This window comes from Rhinolophus sinicus, linkage group LG04 (genome assembly GCF_036562045.2).
Source record: "Rhinolophus sinicus isolate RSC01 linkage group LG04, ASM3656204v1, whole genome shotgun sequence".
Taxonomy (NCBI): domain Eukaryota; kingdom Metazoa; phylum Chordata; class Mammalia; order Chiroptera; family Rhinolophidae; genus Rhinolophus; species Rhinolophus sinicus.
In genome coordinates this window covers 181,164,354-181,189,585 of record NC_133754.1, presented here as the reverse complement: position 1 = coordinate 181,189,585, position 25,232 = coordinate 181,164,354, and the positions used below count along the sequence as shown (strand labels likewise).

General features: G+C 46.5%; 1 protein-coding gene across 6 annotated transcripts in view; it reads right to left on the bottom strand.

The window, feature by feature from the left end:
* The window catches only part of MVB12B (multivesicular body subunit 12B), a 183,106-nt gene extending 164,816 nt beyond the window's left edge, over positions 1-18,290 (bottom strand). The window contains exons 1-2 of one of the 6 annotated variants that reach the window (XM_074331027.1): positions 17,585-18,290; positions 4,910-5,032 (exon numbers count right to left, since the gene is read on the bottom strand). In XM_074331027.1, coding sequence (XP_074187128.1) covers positions 4,910-5,032; positions 17,585-17,665 — 204 coding nt within the window. In that variant the 5' untranslated portion in view covers positions 17,666-18,290. Of the gene's footprint in view, positions 1-4,909; positions 5,033-10,264; positions 10,473-17,579 lie in introns of those variants that run through there. The other 5 variants (XM_074331024.1, XM_074331023.1, XM_074331025.1 and 2 more) reach the window with 5 other exon arrangements.
* Between the last annotated feature and the right edge of the window lie 6,942 nt (positions 18,291-25,232).

Genomic DNA, 25,232 nt, shown 5'->3' with positions numbered 1-25,232 from the left:
AGAAGTACCAGTGACACGAAGTTGGGTGCAAGCCTAGAGGGACTCCCTCCCCCCCAAATGTATTTTACTCACACTCACTTGAGTGAGAACGGAAACTGACAAAATATCACAACCTTTCTGGAAGGCAATCGGCAATATTTATGAAATTTAAAATGTGAACACCTTGACCCAGTAATTCTAACCTATGAAATTACTCTATGGAGCCAAGATACGTACACATATACAAGGATTTTAAAAAACTTATTAAAAACAAAATAAAAAAATGGAAACAAACTAAATGTCATTCAATATGGGATTATTAGCCAAATTTTGGTACAGTTAGATAATAAAATAAGCATTATTAAAAGGGTGAGATATACCTACCATGTTTCCCCAAGAATAAGACCTAGCTGGACAATCAGATCTAATGCGTCTTTTGGAGCAAAAATTAATATAAGACCTGGTCTTATTTTACTTTACAATATAAGACTGGGTCATATAATATAATATAATAATATAATATAATATAATATAATATAATATAATATAATATAATATAATATAATATATATCCGGTCTTATTTTGCTATAAGACCCGGTCTAATATAATATAATATAATACCGGGTCTTATATTAATTTTTGCTCCAACAGACGCATTAGAGCTGATTGTCCAGCTAGGTGTTATTTTTGGGGAAACACGGTATATGGATTGATATAGACCTGTACCCACAATATATTATTATTTTAAAAGTTACGAGAGTATGAATAGTATCATCCCGTTTTAAAAATGTTTCTAAAAAAACAACCCACACACACACACACATCCCTAGAGACTTTCTGAACTTTAAATCAAGAGAGGCTGAAAAACAACAGGAAAAGCCAGCACAGCCCTTCCTGAGGCAGACTTGTGGCAACTCCATGCAGAGATGATTTCAGAATGACTTCATTTAGACCAGTAGTTCTCTATATGCGGCCTAACTATATAATATCGGACCAGCAGTATCAACATCACCTGGGAATTGGTTAGAATGCAAATTCTCAGGCCCTACCCTAGACCTACTGCAGCAGGAATTCGGGCCATGGCACCTCCAGAGGATTGAGGCCCACAAAAGCTTAAGAATTCCCCACCTGGACGTCTGTGAGCAGCCACTGAACTAGGGAACAACCTGTCACTTCTGGATCACTGTGCCAAAAAGACTCCTATGTGTAGGGTGAGGTTCCTCAGGAAGGGAATGGAGGAGGTCTTAGACTGGAGTGAGGAAGAAGGAAAAAGTATCCTCGTCTCTCTGAGGACAAGCCTCAGTTTGGCCGGGACTCTGCAGGTGGCAGTTCTAAACACCACTCTGGGGCTCTCGGGTAGGAAGAATGAAGGCAGCCAAAAGCAAGGCAGAGGCTGGGCAAGTAGAGACACTTGGCAGGTCTCAGGGCACGGAAGGGAGCAGTATCTACAAGTAAGCTGGAGGAGGGGGTCCCTGTTGTCATCATCTGGGGTTTAGCAAGAGAAATGGAGAGATCTGCAAAGATCTGAAAGATGAAATAGCCTGTAAGGACTTCTCTTCATAGCACTTACCACAATTTTATTTCACATTTATTTGTGGGATCATTTAATTGTCTTTCTTCCCCTCTAGACTGCAAGCTTCATGAAAGCAGGAAGAGTATGATTTCAATCACTACTATATCCCCATCTCTTAGCTAGCACATAGTAGGTACTCAAAAAATAGGTTGGATAAGTTAAAAATTTTAAATTAAAACACTCTGGAGTGTTTGATTATGCTTTCTCTGTATTATTGACTTTTTATTTTGTTTTTGCCCCAAAAAAGTATATTATCATGTGAAAGTACATTACTAAAAAAGTGCATTATCAAGGAATGAAATGTCCTTTCTGGAAAGAAAGAGTCATTTCATAAATACAGTATTGTGGCTTTAGTATCTGGGTTGTAAACACTGATTTAGAAAGGCAAAAGGATTCAGGTGAAAGGTAGGCTGTATTTCCCTGGAAATACACCCAATAGTGGTCATCGGTGATGTCCAGTTGGATGCCCTTAGACACCGTGACATCCCATAGTGACTTGGAAATCACAAGATAGTTCTGTGCACAGGAGTTTCAGCATGAAGTGTTTCCCTGGCAGTATGACTCACTTCAGACTGACCATCCACAGATGACAAAAGAGCATGTACTACCATCAGCAAACACTAGCCATCTACGACACAGCGAGCGTTGCTATCCCAGGCACTGTGGCGTCACGAGGACACACGAGACCCACCCACCCTGATGGCAGGAAGTATCATCAGCTCTCACTCCAGGACCTGAGCGTGTGGCTATGGAACGGAAAGGGGAGGCTATTGCAGAGTGGACTGCAGAAATCGAGACGATAAATGGAGTTTAGCCAATAGGCCCCAGCCCCCTAGCGTAAGAAGCTTCCCCTGACCTGGAGAGAAGATAAGTTATAAAATTAAATTTTTATAAGCAAACATTTGGCATCTTTTACTTCAAGCAGCAAGAGGGCCTATGCTCATTTTACTAAAATGGGCCTATGCTCATTTTAAAGTGGTTGTGCTGCCCCGGGTCAGCGGTCCATCTGGTGCCGAGCTCGGGGTACCGTGTTCACAGTACTTAAGGTGACTGCGCCCAGCGAGGGATTAGTCCTATGGCAGATGTGACAGAGCGGCCTCGCCACAATGCACAACATACAGGACTTCTCACCAACCGCAGTTCCGGCTAAGCACCGCTGGGGCCCGGTCATCCTAAAACGCCTTACATTTCAGTTTGGATGTTGACTTCTCATGAGACTCTGGGTAAAAGGAATGGGGAGTTGGTCTCCTCCCCCCATTCTCCTTGAACTCAGGGTCAGACCTCTGGGGAACCAGCTGCTTCTCTGAGAAGAGTCCAGCGGTCAGTACAACGAGATGACTCCGGCTCCCTCCCAGAAGGGGCTTTCCGAGGGAGCCCGGCCACTCTCCATCTCGGCACGGAGGCTGGGTAATTGCCAGGCTGACCCCTGGAGCCTCTTGCCCTGCTCACCTTTCACTATAATGCACGGCACAGCATAATCATGAAATGTGCTTATTAATTTTACTCATTTGACACTGCGCTCTTCTGCCCTGAGCTAGATGTTAGGAGAAAATGATAGGGATAGATTCTGCTCCTGTCACACTTACCGAGACTTTCGGAAAACCAGACTATCCAAGGCCAAGCATTCAAGAGGATCCCAAAGGTACAGCAGGATGTGAAAAGCACAGATCACCAAAAGAGAACAGCAAGGAGACGGGGAGACCCATGCCTGGGTGTGAGCCCCCCGAGGGAGCCCAACAGGAGAGCGACCTGGGGCCAGTCCTCCCAGAGACGCCGAGCGCCAGGCCCTGCCCCGATGCATGACGTGCCGCTTCACATCTAATTCATCAAAAGACACTTTGGCTTCTCAAATCAGGAAGTTTTATTAGCTTTCCCAAGAGTTTTATGGCACGAAGCCATACCTAATGATTCTATTTTATGGCAAGTTATACATTCAAACAGTGCTTTGAAGTCAGGCAGCGGGGAAGACTCAAATCTTTGTCAAAAAAGATTCCTTCATTCTTTCGCTTTTAAAATGTTTATGAGCTTTCAAATAGTTGGGAAAGTGGTGTGGAGCGTTTTAACAGGCTCCTCCTTCCTCACACAGGACCCAGCGCTGGCTGACCCAATACATACTGCACTGTTCTCTGTGGGGGCTGATTCTGCCCACCCCCTCCTCCTGAGGACACGTGGCCATTTCTGGACACATTTTTGGTAGTCACAATTGGGGGGGAGGACAAGGGTTGCTACTGGCATCTAGTGGGTAGAGGCCAGGAATGCTGCTCAACCTCCTACAATGCACAGGACAGCAGCCCCACAACACAGAGTTATCTGATTATCTGGCCCCAAATGTCAACCGCACCAAGGTTGAGGAATCCAGCCTTCAGGCTCTCTGGACCAGGCATCGCATCCCTCCCATTCCGGGGACATCAGACACTAATCTAATCACCATGGCAGGTTTTTTCAGTGCTGGCTACCGAGACTCACATTCCTTCTTTTACTCTTACGTATTCTTGGTACAGACTTTCAGTGAACAAGAATAAAATGCTGTCATAAACAAAATAAGGAAAGGGAAAATAAGACCTTAGAATCTCAGAACACAGGAGACAGGTCGCTGTTATTAAACCTAATGTGACTTCTAATGTTACTCTGTATTTTCTAAGCTCCACCCAAATCAGAATTTATTTATTGAAACAACAAAGTAACCAATTCCAGCCGTTAGTACTGCTGAACACCACACAGATGTCTGCGGGAAAGAAGGCAAGTTCTCCAAGCTGTGGTGGTGTGATCGGTCAGAGCATTGGACTTGGGGGGGGGTCTGGTCCTGACGCCCCACTCCCAAGGTGGGGACTCTGTCACTTCACTGCTCAGAGCTCGGGTTGTCCCAGTCAGCAAAGTGAAGATAAAGCTACTTGCCCTCCCAGTGCAATGGTTGAGAGCTAAATGAGTTCCTGAGTAGGAGATTATAAAGAGCTGTACAAACGTATGGTGATACATTTATGATATTTATACATGTAGGACAATCTATGACAACCACCAAGGGTATGTCAGACTCTTGGATCCTTTGTGTGAAATGTCACAACTAGAAGTGACTTTGGAAATTAATTAACCCAACCCCTTAATTTTACAGAAGGCGACTATGAGCCTCACAGAGGTCGAGGGACTCAGCCACGGAAACAGCCCCGATGGGCTCAGCTCTTCTGACTCCCAAACCCGGACATTCCCCACACCTTCCCATTGGTGATGCTTTCCCTCCCTGCTTAAGTTCCTAGAGGAAAGAAACACATCTTACGCATAAGGTTCAGAGAGTCTGAACACAGGAGACAAATATGTGTTGAATCAGTGAACAAAAGGTACAAAGTAGGATCCTGACTTACTACATCATAGCCTGCTGGGGCTCGGTTCCGAGAGGCCACCACCCCCACTCCCGTGATGGGATCCATTGATGTCTCTGGCAAGGCTTCTGAAAGGTCTTTGACTTCAGGCATGGTGGATTGGTCCTGGTTCCGAAAAGGGAAAAGAAAGCACAAAATTCAAACTACATTTAAAGTGAACAACACAAAGTCTCACACACAGAACCAGACTCTTGGGGTGAATATCCTGAGCTAAGCTCCATATACCTGAACTGGCTAAAGGAAACCTGACTTTCCCTGACCCTTTCTTTAGATCAAGAATTCAAAACAGTGTTGGCCCCTGATCGTCTCAACTTAGCTCTGACCACTGAGCTGACAATAGTTAATGACGACTCGTCCCTGCTCTGACTCAGACCCAAAAGCAAAGCACTCTCAAATCTCCCACCCAGCTGCCTGGCTTCTGAATAGATATCAGTAACTTTTCTGAGGAGAATCAGACTCGGCTAAGTCTAACCCCACCTTGCGTTTCTCTCTCTGATACTTTTTCCTTGTGGAGGTGCAGACTTCCAAACCCACAGCTTCTGCCACAACCAAGTGTGGACTGTTCAGTGGCAGAGCTTTGCAAACAAGCACATGGATGAACGAACGTCTTCTGGGCACGGAGGCAAAGGAGTGGCATTCAAACCCACAGTCCACAGCTCACTAGCTGGTGGCTCTGAGCAAGCAAGGAGTCACGATATTGACAGTAGCAGAGCTGTTGTGAAAACTAAGAGTCATGTAAATGAATGGCCTGGAGAGGTCCCTGGCACACAGTAGACACTCAACAAAAGGCAGATGAGACTGGCGGGGTCTGGATTACACAGGTCCGGTGTAACTGACCAGAAACATGGTCGGCACCATTCCCGACAGGACTGGCAGGTGCCTTTGTTGTGTTTAATCCCACAGGTCATGTGGGCATTTACTCAAAGCTAAACACTAACAATGACCATAATTCTTGCTGGACACTTTGGGAGAAAGGGAGGGGAAAATAGAATTATTATTCTGCTGCTGACTGCCTCTTGATGTGACCAGAGGAGACAAGTACGATATAGAAAGCACTGGGTCTGGGCAGCTGGGTGGCAGTGCACCAGAAAGCAAATAAAAAAGGTAACACCTTATGTAAATGACTTTTAGTACTTTTAAAAGGACAAGCGGTGAAAAAGAGCAAGTTAAATTCCATCTCCTTCTGCAGCAATTAAATTCCACCGGCTGTAGGTCTGCCAGATCTCTCAAGGCTGGTTACTGCTTCTAAAGCAAACCAAACACCCTGCCTAACCAGGCAGGAGGGAGGAATATTCTTAGTTCTCAGCCTAGAATCAGAAAAGGCAGAGGCTATTTACAATGACTGTGCCGCCTAAATAGGAACAACCAAAATGCCGCATGCGAGTTACTCGTGTGATCAGTACCCCCGGACCCCACAAAAGTTCCGGAAACAGACTTGTCAAATGCAGTGGAGCCAAGTCTCCAATCAAGGCTAGGAAGCACCTGGCAGCACCCACAGTTCAGAGCCTGCTTATGACAAAAGCCAAACTCAGTTATGCTTTACTTAACTCTACTGAAAACAAGCTTCTAGAAGCCCAGGGCAGGGCATGGGATAGCATGCTGCATCACTGCATCATTTTCTATTTTCTAATTTCTCCTACTAGGCAGGTTTATCTGCGTAAAGCACAGGGCTAAGTGCTTCCTGCACACAGTAGGCATGAAGCAAATATTTATTGAATGAATATGCACGCACACCCCAATCAAGAAGGTTCAGAATTAAATCTCTGCACCAGCCTGATCCAAACACTGACCAAAAAAGTATCTTCACTTGGAAAATCCCATATTATTGGTAACATGACAATAACATTGCTGCAGTTTGCAAAATATTGGTACCTGCTGTTGGTTACCAAAACGCTTTGCAATTAACAACTCATTAAGAGAATGTACGAATTCTGCCAGTGCTAAAATATCACGCTGTGAATTTAATAAAGAACATGCGAGGTAAGTTTTTTTTTCCTTTTTATTAAGCTAGTAGTACTGCCTCTACTGTCTATGAGAGAGGGAGGGGGAGGTAAGCAGGGGAATAGAGAAGAAATATTTTATTTGCTGATAGATTCACGTCCTTGGGTTACAATATCCTCCATGAGGTACTGATGACAATGGCTCTCTTTTGCTCTGAAGCACGCTATCACGTGCAGTCGGGTAAATTCGCTCTTACAGCAACGATGCTGCTCCCAGAATGCACCAGACAGCAGCCCAGCAGCAGGTTCCAAGATGGCTGCAGGCCGCCTCCGGCTCAGGCAGACAAAGGAGCCGGGGGCCTGTGCCCGCCCTGCAGGATGGGAGGATGCTCCGAGCCGAGCTAGCAGCATCTCGCACGCCTTCTTCTTTCCTTTCCCCCAGTTGCCATACCCTGGGGATCAAGGCAGCCTTTGTGAAATACAGACAAATGACTCCTTGCTACGCGGGGCTGAGGCCAGCTCGGCGGTGGAGGAAGCACCACCACCAGCAAAGGAAGCTTTTAATGAGAAACGCCCAAGATATCCATGGCAGAGGCAATCACTCAAAGCAGCTTGCCCTGAATTACATATTTCTGACTGCAAATTACTTTTAACAGCGTCTCTACCGTCACTTCAATTGACCTTCCTAACAAAAGGCCATTTATTAACTAGCACTCCATGTTTCCTGGGCTGTGTGGAGCCTGGAGCCAGAAGGGATGGCACCTCCAAGTACTCAGCCGCCCAGGGTCACAGGCCAGGCCCCTGCCGAGGGGAGAAAAGGCCATTAATGCCGGCCTGCAGAGCAAATCTGCCCAGGGAGGGAGCGCAGGGGGGCAGGGTGTTTAAGACCAACATTAACCTGTCTGGCAAGAGGCAATACTGGGCTAAAACAAAATGCCAGGGCCTACTTGCGACAACCCCTGGTTTCCCCCCACCCCACCCCACGCCCAGCAGCTCCTCACCAGCATTCACCTCTATCTGAAAATCCTAACTGCACACAACACATACTAACACACCTCTGCTGCATTTGCACAGAGCTTTGCAATTATCAAAAAGCTTTCTCAGGCTCCTCGATCAATGCTCATATGAAACCTGGGAGGTGGCTGGGTCATATTATCCCTGTTTTAGAGGAGAAAAAACTGAGGCCTGCAGTTCCCTGACACCACGCAGCTGGCAGATGGCAGAGCAGAAAGGGACCTCTGGCCCTCGGCGCTGCCCCCGCATTCCCTGACAGTGTTCAGGGAGAGGCCACCCCATCCGCCATCCGATTGAGGAAGCAGTTTCAACACTAATTATATTTCAAATGCCAAAGCTCTTCTTTCTCTAGCCATAGCCCAATAAGTAAACGAGGGGGAGAAAAGTATAGAAAGATAAAAGTAACATGGGATTAATTTTCCTCACACCGCCGTTTCAAGATTCAACATTTCCCTCATAAATAATTTACAACAATAAAAATGAGCTAAGGCCATGTTTGTGTAGGACGGAGGTAAATTTAGGCCTAATGAGGGAGATCTGAGCACTGCACAGGAGGGAATAGGTTGATGTATGGCTCCGTGTGAGCGCGATCGACAGCACACAGGGCTCCATTACCAACTGCACGTCGCAAGGCCAACCTGAAGGAGGGGGAGCAATTTGGGAAACTTCCACCATCCCAGCTGTGGCTGCAAGGAGGGTCTCTAGAGTGAAAGCCAAAAGTTGACCCAGTATTTGAGATGGTAAAATGACAGAGGGTGAGATTACTCAGCACTACAGGGCTGAGCCAACCTGAAACTGAATGGGTTCTCAGTAAATGCCAGGTAAGGAATGAAGGTGGTGGCAGCACCTGGACGTCACATCTCTTGAGCATGGGGAGAGTGCAGTGGCAACACTGACCCTGAGCTAGTCCTCATTTCACCTTGCAGGTCATCTGGTCCCAATCCCCATCCCAACCTCTACCTCCAACGTGAGGCCAGGCTCTGCTGGGTCATTTGCAAGGCTGGGGGCTGCAGAGCCTCGCTCTGGGCAGCTGTTCCTGCGTCTGGCCCAGGAGGATTTCTCCACAAGGCGGGAGTGTGTGAGTGTGAGTGTGTCTCTGTGTGTGTGTGTGTGTGTGTGTGTGTGCGTGCTGCATGTACATACTAGGACTCGATGGGGTCAGTTAGGGTGTGACGTGTTTTCCAAGCCAGGAGGATTCTTTTCATGCCATGTTGGATGAATACTATGCAACAAAGCTGGGTGGGAGAACACCCCGCTTCCTGCTTCTGCCTGCAATGCTGCAAACAGTGCCTGGGGGAGGCCCCAACTCCAGCACTGCAGCACCTCCCCAGTGCTGTCATCCCAGGTTCACAGAGAAATGAACTTGAACTATAAAGCCCCTTCATACAGACAGCACACTGCTCCCTTGTAGATGATCAAAGAATTACTACAACAGTGCGCTTAATCCCTAAAAGTCAGCAGTGCTGGGCTTAACTGATGCTGAACATTGTTTCAGAATCAAAGGCGCACCGGCCCCAGCCTGGGAGAAAACTAAGCTACTGTATCACAGTTGAAAACTCAGGGGAACTTTGATAGCATCTCTGTTTAATTTCCCCCGCCCTGTGAGCCTGGGGTTTATCTCGTTTTATCAACTCCTGTACTGAAATCAAAACTCAACTAACAGAGCTCAGCCCTCTCTCCACCGAGGCCCTTCCAACAGCAGGGTGGGGTGCAGGCTGAGGAGTTTAAAGTGCTTTGAGGGGGCAATAACTGCAGGGGGCAGGGGGCGCAGCCTTCAAAGGAGGTGTAGCAGGAACCATAACTGGGCCTCCCTGCCGGCTCAGAAGCAGCGCCAGCACTGCCCACCAGCGCTGAAGGCGTGACTCGAATACAACTTTCAAGGAGAGTAATTTCAAAGTATGGGGTGGGGGGGGGCAGGTTAAATTGGGCTACTGTAATTGAAATGACAAAATCTGTGGGTTAATTAAGTCCCTACAGAAGGGCGAAATTGCGGATCGGCTTGTTTGAAATCCAAAGTCAAGGTCACAAAAGACATAAAGTGTCCCACAGCTACCAGCTGGGGAAGAGCAGTGGATAAATATTTCACTCGCCGTGGGAAACGGCCTAAGAGCAGGGTCTCGACTAAGAACAGCTGTCCCCCAGTAAAGCTGCTGCTATGGCATTGGCTTTGCCTGTTTCCCAGTGGCACGGGTGGTCTGCAGGAATCTATGCCCCCCTCTGTTGCCCCATGATTACTGGCAACTTTCTGCTGACAAATCTTAAGCAGAGGACTGTCCCGTCCCAGTGGGAGGGAGCCCACGGCTGGGCTTCCCCAATGTACACCACGACCCACAGAAACATACAAGCCAGGCCACCTCCATGTAGCCATGACGCAGAGACCTACCTCCGCAGGAGACTGCGAGCTGAGGCCAGGGTCCGTGCAGCACCCAGGCGAATGGTCAGCCAGCTCTCAGGGCCCCTTGGGAGACGGTGCACAGGCTGAGAGGCGTCCACTGTGGAACCTCAGGATAGCATCCTGGCACCTCCTGCACTTTGGTCTGGACCTAGCGACCAGTCAGAAGCCAAATCACTCTGACAAACTCTGTAGAGTATGGTCAGGTGGCAAGAGGCCACAGGCTGCTGGTAAGGCTGCTAATACATTAGGAAACTAAAGCAAATATTTTTCTAAGCTCTCCTAGATCACAAAGAATTTTCCAGCGAGGGAGCTAACAATGGCAAGCACTTCCTTTTTCCCAGTAAAGATCTGTTGCCTCTACTAGAAGAATGGTGTGTAAATGCATCCATTCTGTCTGATCTATGCTTAGATTTTTATTAACCCTTTGATTACCAAACAGACTGCCCATAAACCATGTGAGGCAGGCCTGGGGTTCAGGTTGCTATAGCCTGTACAGTGCAGTTCCAGATCCCGGAATTCACTCCCACAAAATAAATCCGGATCAAGTTCTACAGCACTTTGGTAGCCAAGGGCTGGCCCCTTACAGGCCTGACTCTGCAAAAACAGGGACCACGGCGCTGGTGGGGGCAGTGGCATTCTCCTATGCCAACTTGCCCACAATGACTACAAATAAGGGTCATCTCTGCCCACTCCCATCAGGTCTTGGTCCCATATTATCCCCTAGAGAGGAGGAGGGAGGAGGACCCCAACAGAAGGCAGATACCCTACCAATGAAAACCATCCCAGGAGGCTCCAAGAGCAATGCTCTCTTGATGTCCAGTGACAAAAACAGAGTCATGCCCTTGCCCTGATGGCCACAGGGTCTGCAGCGAAAAAAATGCCAATATGTCATCTCAATGGTGGGCACATAGGCTCCCAAGCCAGAGTCATCAGAACACAGGTTTCAGGTCAGCCAGGCATGTCCGTCCCCCCGACTTTCACATGGGTCTTGAGAGTTTCTTTTCATACTTTCGGGCATCTAATCATTCTACCTGTATGCTATGACTTCCAAAATACCTCCACAGCCCGGAGTTTTCTACCAAGACTCAGAGGTGTGTATCTAGTATCCTGCAGGCTGTCATTACCTGCATGTCCCATTCACACCTCAAAATCAGCTGATCTTGCCATCCTCCCCTTAAAGCATCTCCCACATTCCCAGTACCTAACAGGACCTGGCACATAACAGTCCACAGACATTTATGGAGAGCCTTTGTGCTGAGCAGTGAGGGAGGGTAGGCATGAGGAAGATGGAAAATCTGAACTCTGGGGCAGTTGTTCTCAAATTCTAGCCTGTGTAAGAGTCACCTGGAGAGTTTGTTAGAACAGATTCTTGAAGCCACTCCCAGAGATACTGATTCCATGGGTCTAGGATGGAGCCTAAGAAGCTGTATTTCTAACAAGTTCCAGTGATGCTCAAACAGCTGGTTCACAAGCCAAACTTTGAGTACAAGACAGGAGGTACTCATTAGATGTTTGATGACTGACTGACTGAATGAATGGAAAAAACCTGAAGGTAATCATCCCTGGGGAACAGCCTCAGAAGGAGCCCCCCACCCCGTCTCTCCCTCTGCAACACAGGCCACCCAGTTCCTCCCCTGTGACAACCATCCCACCATCCCATATCTGGGTCACATCTCCAATTCTCCCTAATTGCCCAGCCAGACAGGTGCTGTCACTGAGAATCCTGATGTTGTCCAAGGACCTGGTCCTTGAACATCCCAGTGCACACATGCGTGCACACGCACACGCACACGCACACAGCCTTGCCTCTGTGAAGGTTACAACACACTTTCCCTAGAGAGCAGAGGTGTTATGTCCACCACAGTGCCTGGCTCACAGTGGCTACTCAATAAATGGGTTACGGATAGATGGATGAAAGGAAGGATGAATGAAATCCTATCATCCTCTCGAAACTGTCCATGTTTTATTGTTGATTATGGGCCCTCCCTAGGGCACATAAAGCAGGCCCATGCAGGACAAACAGCACAATTCCAGGGAGAGGCCATCTGCAGAGGAAGGGGGACGGGACGACAGCATTCCCGGCAGTTCCAGAGGTGGGTCTGACTCAGTTCAAGCAGGCTGGATGAGAGCCTGGCAAGAGCCAGCGGACCTCCAGGCTGGCTGCACAGAAGACTCCCCTAAGGAGTTTGTAAAAACTACGGCTGCCCATTCCAACCCCAGGGTTCTGATTTAACTGGTCTGGGGCCAAGACTGGATCATGCCACTGTAGTGGGTGATACAGCGCCAAACAGGACTGGAGGAAGAGGCCGGAGGAGGACATATCCTGAAAGAAAGGGACTGCAAATGAAGAGATCCATCCTTCTCCCTCATGAGTCATGGAAACGTGAGAAGAAAGCTGCCACTTGAGCTGGCCTCCCTGAAAGATGGAGGGTGCAGAGTAGTGAATGTATCGCGGGCAGAAGACACGGCATCAACAGTGGCGTGAACAAACACGGACTGTGGGGGGAGCTGTGAGTAGCAGATGGGCTCTGAAACAAGTTAATGGAATGCTTAAACAAACAAACAAACAAAACAGTTAAAAACCTGTCTGCACTTCACTGCGATTTCTAAGGTCTAAGCAATGCCAAACATCTACAGGAAGGAGCACCCCACTGATCGGAAGGAAGAAATTTCCAAGTCTTCTGTTCATAGTTCCTCTCCTGTAACTGAGTGTTTCTCAAACACAGGCCACTTCCTGCAGACCCCCCCGTCCCCCCCTCGCCCAGGGGCCTCCTTATGGTAGCAGCTCAGTGAGGGTATGGGAGGTAAAGCAGACTACAAACTCTGGAGTCAGAGGAGCTCAAGCTTGAAGCCCAGCTCTGACACTTACTTACAGCTGTGGGACTACGGGCACGTTAACTAAACTGGGCCTAAATTTCCATCCCTATAAAACTGGAATAATAGACGATACTATTTTTTCTACAGGGTTATAACATGTATAAAGAACTTGTAGAACTTGCATCAAAAGACACAATCCACAGAGTGAAAAAGACAACTTGCGAAATGGAAGAAAACGTTTGCAAACCATGTATCTGATAAGGGATTAAAATCCAAATCTATAAAAAAATTCCTATAACTCAACAACAAAAAACCGAATACCTCAATGAAAATAAAGGGCAAAGGACTTGAACAAACATTTCTCCAAAGATGATATTGAAATGGGCAACAAGCACATAAAAACATGTCCAGCATCACTCACTCATCATCAGGGAAATGCAAACCAAAACCGCAAAACGAGCAATCACTTCATATTTGTACTCATTAGGATGGCTACTATCAAAAAACAGAAAATTAGTGTTGGCAAGGATGTGGGAAAATGGGAACCCTGGTGCACCAGTGGTGCAAATAACAATGCAGCTGCTTAGAGGTTCCTTTAAAAATTAAAAATGTAATTTCTATATGATCTGGCAATTCCACTTTTGGGTATATACCCAAAAGAACTGAAAACAGGATCTTGAAGAGATATTTGTAGATCCACATGCATGGCAGCATTATTCACAAGAGCCAAAGGTGGAAGGAACCCAAGTGTCCATAGGCAGGTGAATGGCTACGCAAAATGTGGTACATTCATTCAGCGGATTATTATTTAGCCTTAAAAAGGATTCTGATGCATGCTACGATGGGGATGAACCTGGAAGACATGATGCTAAGTGAAATAAGCCCATCACAAAATGACAAATACTACATGATTCCACTTACAGGAGGTACCTAGGGTAGTTGAATTCATAGAAATAGAAAGTAGAATGAATGGTGGTTGCCAGGGGCTGGGCGAGGGGTAAGTGGGAGTTGTTGAATGAGTATAGAGTTTCAGTTCTGCAAGATGGAAAGTTCTGGAGATCAGCTGCACAACAGGAATGTACTTAATGCCACTGATCCGTGCAGTCAGAAATGATTAGGATGGTAAATTTTGTGTTATGTGTATTTTACAACTTAAAAAAAAGCATCTACAATTGTGGTTCTCAAATTTCAGCAAGCGTTAAGTACAACCCGAGGATTATGTTAAACATACAGATTCTGGGACCCTTTCCCCAGATATTCTGATTCAAGGTCTGGGTTCGAGGTCCTGGAATCTGCATTTTCATAAACATCCAAAGGATGTTTACCTCATTAAGAATTCATTTATGTCTCTTTTCTAAAGGCTCAAGGGATATTCTGTTGAACATTTTGTTTTGCTGATCAGTATTTGCTTTTTAAAAAAGTGTGTGTGTGTGTGTGTGTGTGTGGAACAATCTCGTGTTGTTGATTCTAGCCACAGACCCAACAAGATGGTCCTCCAGTCCTCAGGGAAGTATGAGCTACAAAGCTCCAGTATGCGACCCCTGGGCTCCAGGCCCACGGGCCTCTCACATTTCAGCCTGGACAAGCTCTGCAGCTTGCCAGAAGCGTGTCAACTAAACCAAACACATGCCCACAGGATGTCCCCAACAAGGAGGTAATGTCAAGCACACCCTGCAGTGTCTCTGCCTCCCAAGCAGCTGGGGAGAGATCTGATGCAGGCAACCTCACTGCAAACAGTGCAGACAATGCAAAGAAACCACAATTCCCAAGGGCAGCCCAGTGAGCAGAAGCCCAAGGAGAGCCAGCAGGCCAGTGAAACGTTGGCCAGGGAGCGCCTCAGAATGAGCGAGAACAGCCTGGGGGAGAGGCTGCTCCCTCAAGGAACCCAGGCCTCTCCTCCCACAACCTAACTAGCAAAGGAGACTGCTCACTCAACCGCAGCCAACTAAATACAGTGTTCTCAGCCCACCACATCCAGCCATGTAGTCATTTGTTATCTTCATCATCGTAATAGCACCTTTGACATTTCCCATGCTTGACTCCAACACCATCATTACTTTCCAGTGTGGCAAGGATGTTGCTCTTTGAGCATGAAGCACTGAGGACTTCCAACCCGCTAAGGCAGAGCACCCAGGACATCAGGATTCTGCTGCTCCCCCCACAATCAGAAGAGCTGCCATGAAACTGATAGAGATTAACTTTCAGCCCCCACTGCACCCCTTCCAAGGCCCTCAAAGGGGATCCAGCAATGTGTTTGTTCCTGTGGTTTATGAAATGGACAAAAGCAAAATATTCTTGTATTCTTGTTTTATAGTTCCTCCCCCTGCATACAAATGGTCTGAACAACAGACCCCACAAACAGGTGTGTGGCTGGATCCCACTTAAATTTAGTAAGGACCCCCACACACTCCCACACTCTACGATGCCACCCGCATTCACATACATTAGCTCATTCTTAAGCCCCTTTCACAAATAAGGAAATGGTCATTCAGAAAGGTTGCATGAGGTTCCATGACTTGCCTAGGGTCACCCGGGCTCCAGGAAGGAGACTGAGATTCAAATCAAGCCCCGGAATCCAAATCAGTGTTCTTTCTACTCTACCATCCTTTCCTGGTTGTCCTGAGACGAGCTAAATAATAATCACAAACAGATAGGCACTCTGGAAAAAAAAAAAAAAGAAAAGAAAGAAAAGAAACTACTCTTCTGATTAAACAGTTAACAAACCATTAATAATGACCACTAACTTTTATTGACCATTTGCCCTGTGGAAGGCATGCATCTAAGCTCTTCCCTTGCAATATTTCATTTACTTCTTGTCGTAATCCTATGAGACAGAAGTCATTAGCCTCACTCTGCAGATGAGGCAACTGAGGCTCAGAAAAACTCATTAATTTGCCCAAGAACAGAGAGTGAGTAGGAAAACCAAGGCTTAACCTGAGGTCTAATTCTAAAGCCCTTGCATTTAACCATCACGCACTATTCCAGCTAGAAGTGGGGAAAGCCCACCAGCTGGATGGGCGCAGGGCAGGGAAAATGCCTTCAGCATAAATCAGGAAGGTGGCCTAAAAGCTGGAAGGAAGGAATGAAAAATGTGGAATAGAGATGATTCCAGGCTCAAGTGAACCAATAATTGCCATGTCAACTGCTTCTCGTGGGTCTTGGTGGCCCCGGTCCCAGCTGAGGCCCTATCTCTCAGAGGCCCCATTTAAATATTCTATGTATGGCACAATATCTCAAAGTACCCCCACACAATATCTCAAAGTACCCCGCACAATTTCCAGAGAGCAAGAAAGGTGTCACCCGTCTCCTGTAACTAACCTTCCAAATACATTGAGTTTTTCAGTTAGTCGAGGCTTCCACAGAGCTTATCTCCTAACTTTCTAAGGCTTTTCTGGTGCAGCTGATAAGATTTTCTAGCCCTGTTAAAATGAGATGAGATCCAGCCAGCTGTCGAGAAATGTACAATGAGATTATATTGAGAAGGAACCACCAGAGACAAAGGCAGCTAAAGAGGCACTGGCCTGCTGTCTGCTTTTGTGGCAGAAATCTGAATGGGCGCTCGTTCTTGGGGTGGGGGCGGGTAGCAGAGAAGAGGCAACAGCCGTTTGCCTTTTGCCCCAGCGGGGCCTTCCTCTGTGCCTTGCTGAAGAGGCTGCTCAGGAGCAAGGAACAGAAGAGTCGCATCTTTAATGGTGAGAAAGGCTGATAATTTAGGAAGAGTTGTGTGTTGGTAACAAAGGGGACAAAGATACTCATGGCTCTGCCTTCTTCACCTGGGCCTGTCTCTGGGGATTTGATGCCCCCTGGTGCTAGGCCACACCTCTCGTCCCAGCCCCTGACTCCGGGCCTCACTCGAACTTAAGTTCCGGTGGGGTGCTCATCAACACGCCCCCCATCCTTCCAGGAAGAATACCCTGGATTTCCAGTGCCCAGGCCAGGCACCTCACCTTGCAGACAGGTGCCCTGGCATTTGGGTGCCCTCTTTGCTGTGCCCAGGTAATAGATGAGGCCACACCCCAGATGATGCCCGAGGCTCAGGTGCACGCTGGTTTGCACCCACGTGGCCACAGAGAGCTGGACCCCAGGCCAGGCCAAACGACTGTCCCCTGTCTACGCCAGGTGGCCGCGGCGGCCAGGGCACAGGTGAGCCGCCTCACCTCTCACACAGGCGGAGTGGTCTCTAGGGAGGCCCTCACCTCCCCCGGCCCTGGGGGCGCTGCTTGCACTGGGGTCCCCGAGCTCTGTCCCGCCTGCCCGCTCAAGGCCAAGCCGGGACGCGTTGCCGCGGCGCGCAGGGCCGGGCAGAGGCCGCCAGGCCTGTCCCCGCGGCGGGCCGGGCACGGAGCCCGCAGGCCTCGGCTCAGCCCGGCTCCGCCCGCCCGCCCGCCCCTCGGCCCGGGGCCCGCGCCCGCCCGCCCGCCCGCCCGCCGGGGCAGCAGGGCCGGCTCGGCCGAGCCTCGGCAGCGCCCGGCCCGCGCGGCCTTACTTAACTGTTCCCCGCTGGGGCGGCGGCGGCGGAGGCTGAGGCGGCGGCGGGTCCCGGCTCCGTCTCACGCAGAAGCAGCTTCTCATCGCCCGGGCGGCGCGGGAGGGGCCGGGCCTGGGGCCCAGGCGGCGGGGCCGGCGCCGCAGCTCGAGCGCGAGCCTCACCGGGAGCGGCGGCGGCGGCGGCGGCAGGGGCGGGGCGCGGCCTGGCGGCGGCGGCGACAACAACGTCGGCTTTCCCTCCGCGGGCCGCGGCGGCGGGCCGGGCTCCGGGCCTCCCAGCTCTGGCGCTGGCTCCGAGGGAGGCGGCAGGCGCCCCGGGCTGGCTCGGGCGGGAGGAGGGAGCGGGAACCCTGGCGTCCGGAGCTCGCGCCGCTGCTCCGGCCGGCACCCCGCCTTTCCCTCCGGCCTCACCCAGGGCAGGCACGCCAACCCGGGCCTCACCGAGCCCGCAGGCGGCCCCCAGTCCAGCCTCAGACCCCCGGGAGCCCCAGGCCTCTTGGAGGCTGGGACGCCAATTATCCCCTCCCCCAAGTCGGTCTCCTGCAGGGACCCGCAGCCCGCTCAGCACTCCTAGGCCTCACTGTATCCTAGACCAGTCCTAACGCACTGCCTCAGATCCCTGGAAGCCACCAAGCCTCTTGGAGCCCTGGATAACCGTTACACACACACATACATACATACATATATACATACACACATACATACACACACACACACACACACACACACACACACACACACACACACAAGTGGGCCTCTTGCAGGAACGCCTCGCCCACCTAGCCCTCCTAGACTTTACTAAACCCCAGGCAGATCCTTCAGCTCAGCTCACTCCAGTTCAGGGCTGCCCACTGCCCACCTGACCCAATACAAGCTTAGTCAAGCCCCAGACTCCAGTGCTAATCCCAGGCCTCTCAAATTGACCCCAATCTCCTAGCAATTTTCCACCTCCCCATATGCTGGGCAAATGATTTGCCCACAGAGGCCTAGAGCCAGGGTTATGGGGCTGGCCTCAGGGAAGCATCTAGAGGGAGCGGTTTAAGCAGAGGTGCTGCCATACAGTGTACTTGGGAAAGGTACAAGCCAGAGGATTAAAAATGATGCTGGATGAGGAGTAGGGTCCAGAGCTTGACCCTCACTAGGATGAACTGGTAAGAAAGGCAAGGGCAGACTGCACACTTAACCAAACATACCCTACACTGCCCCAGAAAGGCACCCCCAAGCAGAGGCCAGCGTGCTGTGTGAAAAGACTCAGGTCAGAAGGCTGGAGCATTTGGAGCTGAGGATGATACAGGGGTGCTCAGCATCAGTGCTAACGCATCAAGTCTCATTTTCTCACATTCTAGGCTTTTCCAAAATAGCTGTTTGATCCTAAAGAAAAGGGTGCCAGGCAGAATTGGCTGTTGGGGAAAAGGTCCTGTGGAGAAGCCATGCAAGTATGTACATTCCAAGTGTCTCTATCATTCAAATGCCACTGGTTCAGGTGGTTTAACAGGCAAGTTCTATCAAACAATTTAGGGACAGACATCCCCTATGTTATTTAAACTGTTACACACAGAAAAACAAAACAAAAAAAGAAACAAACAAGTTTCCATTTCATTTACCAAGTTTAGCATAACCCTGATACCAAAATCCAACAGAGACAACACCAAAAAGAGAACTGCAGATCTCTATAGAACACTAGCTCCAGGAGAATTTAATATATACTTTTTGCAGTCAAATAATTTGAGAAAGTGCTGCATGCCATTTATAGTCTACCTTTTGGAGAATCACAATAAGTATTAGTATATTAAGGTCTATATGAAGTCCAGGAGTAAAGAAACCTGTTTAACCTGGCATTTCCCAAACTTATCTGAGCCAGAACCAGAAGTTTACCAATTAATTTCCAACACATAAATCACTGCTATAGACCGACCCCCTTAAGTATATAGTAGTTGCAAAATTACTACATGAAATTTTAGCAATTTGAATCAAGCTTGCTGTAAAACAAGTCAAAACGCACCATGATCAAGAAAGATTTATTCCAAAAGTACAAGGATAATTTAACATTAGAGAATCTGTAAATTCATCACATTGTTAAAGGAAAATAAATCACAGGATACCCATATTATCAACAGGATAGATGCTTTAAAAGTATTTAATAAACTTGAACTACTTACAATTTTTAAAAAACCTTTTAGTAAGCTACAACTGAAGCCAATGCAATAAAATAAGAAAAATAAGTAACAAATACAAATATTGGAAAGGAGAAGACAAAATTGTCGTTATTTGTTCATGATTTAAGTGCACACCTAAAAATAAAAATTGAAGAGAATCAACTAAAAATTTTAGAGATTTTGGTAAAGTGACCAGTTATAAGATAAGCATCAAAATTAATGGCTTTCCTAAATACTGAGGGGAAAGCCCTCTTTTCCATATAGAGAGATTTCCATTAGCATAAGACTCTTGGTCTCTCCATCCTGGGGAGCATGAGTGACTTCTCTGATTAGTGAGTTTGCAAGAAAAAACTGGACAAGAATAGATACTTGTGAGTTCTCTTTTTGGCTTTGACTGATTATGGGTAGCAAATATTTTTATGTTCTGTCCACCATGTGGTAAGTGGACTTGTTTCTAGTATTGTCCAGTACTGCCTGCTCTTATAGAGTTAAATCTCTCCAATTCAGGGGGGAAATATAGCAAGTCACTTGGCAACAGCTCAAAAGCTATATCTTCCAGTCAGCTTTATTAGTAAAGAAGTTTATTTCCTATGTCTATTTCCTGTATCTATGCCTCAGTTTCTTCCAAACTCAGAAGAGGGAGCAAGGTATTATTTATAGGAGCCCCTAAATACAACATTAAATACATTAAATACCAGTAATTTCCATTTAGAAAGTATGATTTTTAAAAAAAGATTATATTCACATTAGCAATGAACGCTATAACATACCTAGGTATAACCTTAGCAAGAAATGGCAAGGCACATAGAAAGAAACTATAAAACCTTACTGAAAAACATAAAAGAAGTGCTTAATAATTGGAAAAACATAACAAATCCCCGGGCAGGAAATCTCAATATTGCAAAGGTGTCACATCTCCCCAAATAAATTTATAAATTTAGTAGAATGCAAATCAAAGAACCAATATGATTTGGGGGACGGGTTACAATGGAACATGATAAGTTATCTTGATAAATGAATATGGAAAAAAACCCAGGAAAATTTTGAAACTGATTAATTGTATTAATATTATAAGAATATTAAATTAATAATAACGAATATAAGATATATAAACGTTCCCTTATATTTTATTATCTGTTAGAGCAGTATTGTGCGCAGGAATATATACTTTTATCGTATGTTATGTTCCCTGTTTATGAATGCTTTAGTTTTGTCCACTGATCTATTTGTACATCCCTAATACCCTACTCCAAACTATATTATCTTGCCTAGACTATTTCAATAATTTCTTTACTGGTCTCCTGGCCTTGCTTCCATCCAAACAATGGAAAATAGCAACCAGAACGATCATTAAAAAATAATAAAACGCAGCAAGTCACTCAGTTGCTTAAAGCCCTCCAATGACTTCCCCTACAATAAAATAAAATTCAAATGCTCCAACCTGACCTACAAGATCTGTGTTGTCTGGACCTTGCCTGCCCCTCTACCTCTTAGCAGCTCTAGCCCCATTGGTTTCCTTTTAGATTTTTAAAAATTAAAGCCCTTTCTTCCCTGGGGGAATTCACCTAGAGCACGCCTCTCTATCTTTACAGGGCCTCCCATCCTTACACTCTCAGTTTCAATGTCACCTCCTTGGAAGCCTTCACCAGTCATCTATCTAAGTAGGTTCCTGTTGTTTTCATGTGGCATCAGTTCATTTCCCACTTATTACTCATCACAGTTTGTAACTACCTACTATTTGTTTACCTGTTCAACTGTCAGTCTCCCCACCAAACTAAAAGCTCCACAAAGGTACCTGTTCATCAAGCATAAATGTGCCACATGTAGTAGCCCCTCAGTAAACACTTGTTTCATAGACAATGTGTCAACATTTCATATGTGCATACCCTTTGTCCATGTCTAATAATTATCCAAAGTAATCAGGCAAGTGCACACAGATGTATGTTCAAGGATAATTATTTCAGCATCATTGATAATGAGAAAATATTGGATATATCCTAAATGTCTAGCAATAGAACAGTGAGTGGTTTTAAAGAAAAGCTGTACTGACAGAAATATACCATAGTTATTTTGTTAACTAAAAAAAAGCAGGTTATAGAACAGAATGTATTCTATCAGCCCATTAATTTTATATTTAATTGTGACTATTTATGTGCATTCATATAGGCATAAAATACTTGAGAAAATGTATATCAACATTAACAGTTTAATAGTGGCTATCTCTGGAGGGCGGGGCTAGAGATTTTTATTTTCTATTTCAGCATATCTACATATTTTAGCACGTCTTCGAAAAATGCTGTTTCTAAGTAACAGAACACCCAACAATAGTGGTTTGACCAAGAGGCTCTACTTACTTTACAGGCCAGCAGTTCTCTACCTCAGTCTTCTTGTTACAGGAGAATGAAGACATTGAGAACACATCCTTCTATCCTTTGCTGACATTCTCAGATGGCTGCTGTCTTTTATGCTCATGCTTGTTGCTTCATGGGCACAGAGGCTCCTGTAGCTTCAGATGTCATGGCCTCCTCTTTCATGGCAGGAAAGGAGGTGGGAAACAAAATCTTCCCCAGAAACTCCCCTAGCAAACCTGTTAAGGTCCCGTCGGCCAGAAATGGGTCACATGGCCACTCCTAACTGCAAAGGAGGGTAGGAAATGATTCTGTCCATCACAGTCACCTCCTGAGGCTGGTCAGATTGCCAGGTTAATAAAAAACCACCATTTCCTTGTAAAATACTGTGGCGGTTTCTCAAAAAAAATTAAAAAATAGAACTACCATGTGATCCAGCAATTCCTCTTGTCGGTATATATCTGAAGGAAATTAAAGCAAGATCTTGAAGAGACATCTGCTCCCATGTTCATTGCAGTATTAGTTACAATAGCCAAGACATGGAGACAACCTAAGTGTTTGTCAACACATAGATGGATAATGAAAATGTGGGAGTATATACAAAGGAATATTAGTCAGCCATAAAAATGAAGTAATTCCTGCCCTTTGTGACAACATGGATGAAGCTTGAGGACATTATACTAAGTGAAATAAGTCAGACAGACAAAGATAAATACTGTATGAGCTCACTTACATACGGACCCTAAAAATACCGAACTCATAGAAACAGAGAGAAGATTGGTGGTTGCCAGGAGTCGAGGTGGCGGCAATGTGGGGAGATGCATGGAGATGGTCAAAGGGCACAAACTTCCTCTTATAAGATGAATAAGTTCTGGGGTTCTAATGTGCAGTGTGGTGACTATAGTTAATACTAGTGTATTGCATATTTGAAAGTCGCTAAGAGAGTAGACCTTGAAAGTTTTCACCACAAAAAAAGTTTAAAAATGTAACTGTGTGAGGTGTTGCATATATTAACTAACCTTATTGTGGTGATCATTTCACGATAGTCTATATGTATATCAAATCGACATGTTGTATACCTTAAACTTACACAATGTTGTGTGTCAATTATAGCTCAAAAAAACTGGAGAGAAATGAAAAAAATCACCGTTTCCTTATCAGGGAGGAAGGCAGTCAAAATGTAAACACTTTTACATAATGAACATATATCACCTTTATAATCAGGAAAAAAATGTCAGTGTATTTCAGGCGTAAGGAGACCCCAGAGCGTGTCCAATGCCTCAAACAGTATTTGTCCTGAAAGAGGTGGGTAAAGTGTGGCCAATAGTTTGGAAAGCAGGTCCTCACTGCTTACCAGGTCTCACCGCGCAGGTCAAGCACCAACTCGGGTAGCCTCCTGAACCTGAGATTTCTACTGCTCACGTTTCTCCTCCGTGGTCCTCTTTAAAATCTCTCTCAATTAAGAAACCTCATCAGTTATCCACCTTGCTGGCTAGACAGAACTGTTCCCTGGTCTGAAGAGTGCTGTGGTCTGATCTGTGCTCTCAGATTGAACACAGATGTTCGTAGGAGCATGAGGCAGGCAGGTAGGATTAACATGCTTGTGGGGCAGGTGTGTAAATGTGGCTGGCTCTTTTTCACAAGAGTTTGACTGGAAGGATGTGAAAAATAAACACAGAATAACCACAAACAGTGCTGTTGAAACCAAAAAACCATAACCACGTGCAGAATTGCTTTTATTACGTGGAGGCACCACATAATGACAGACCCAAGTTGTAATTCTTTCCATACCCTCCCTCATCAAGAGAAGCTTGCCTCGAAGAGCTGACACAAAGAAGACACTGAAGAAAAAAGCCACTTCCTTTCCTTTAGACTATAAGCTTCATGAGGGCAGGCACCATAGGAGTCTTATCTCCAGGACACAGTAGGGACCAGACAAACATTTCTTAAATGAATAATGTCAGTTCTCAATAACCATTGTTAGAAATCATGATAACTTCCACTCACAGGGCACGTCCTCTGTGCCAGGCCCTTCTGCATAAATTATTTCACTCAGTATCAACATTGATCCTGTGAGGCAGCATTGTGTAGTAAGTGGGGGTTGGAGGCATCAAACTCCAAAGCAAATGCTTGCAACTTAGTTCTACAAAACTCTTGGACAGGCTTTCTGGAGTCCTGGAGAACCTTCTGATGATGGAGCCCTGCTATTCTACGGATAACAGTGCTCCTTCAATCCTTCACTGGGAGTCCTGGCCAGGCTACTGGATTTAGAGATGAACAATGTCATTTTTTCCCCTCAAGACGCTCACAGTCTGGAGGGGATTCAGGTACTGTTGGTCCACGATCACTTGGTTGTTAGGAACAGAAACGCACTTAAACTAGCTTGGGTCAAAAGAATTTATGGAACAAACGAGGATTCTCATGAAAGCAGTAACAAGGCAGGAAAATCCCAGAGCTTTTCCAGGGCCACATGGCTTCCTGTTACTCCAGCTCCTTCTGAGTCTGCCTCTGTTCTCTGCCCTTTCTAACAGACCACTTTTTCCTTCTCCTTCCTGTTCACAATCAAACATGGCGGCCCTCATGGTACCCTCAGCCCCCATCTATATCATGTGACCCGCATCCAATGACAAGCGTCTCTAAGCCCTAGTTCCAGACAGATGGGGAGAGAATCTGATATGCCCAGCAATGGTCAGGCCCAAGCTGGACCCAATAAACTGGGCTACAGAGCAAGGTCACACCTATTTACCTACTCCCATGTGCCACGCACTGTCCTTTGCAAATATTTTCTCCCAATCCATGACTTGTGTTCTTATTCTCTTGATGCCATGGATTTTTAATGGAGAAATTTAAAAATGCAAAGCCAAGAAGGTCACCCTCTATTTTCGCTGTTTGTTTGTTTTCTTGTTTTGCTTTGTACCATGTCTTCCCTGAGGTACTAAGCCTTGGGAAAGAGGTTTTAAAGAGGGAAGAAGCTCAGGTGGAGGTGCTAGAAGGAATTACCAAGGAAAAAACACACTGGGTAATTTTTCAAAATATTTATCAGTGGCACAGGTATCATACTACGGTGCGAAGTAATTTGCCCAAGGGTATCAATTCACATAGTCAAATTGCTGTTGTAACGGTGAGAATAGAAATATTCATTCATCC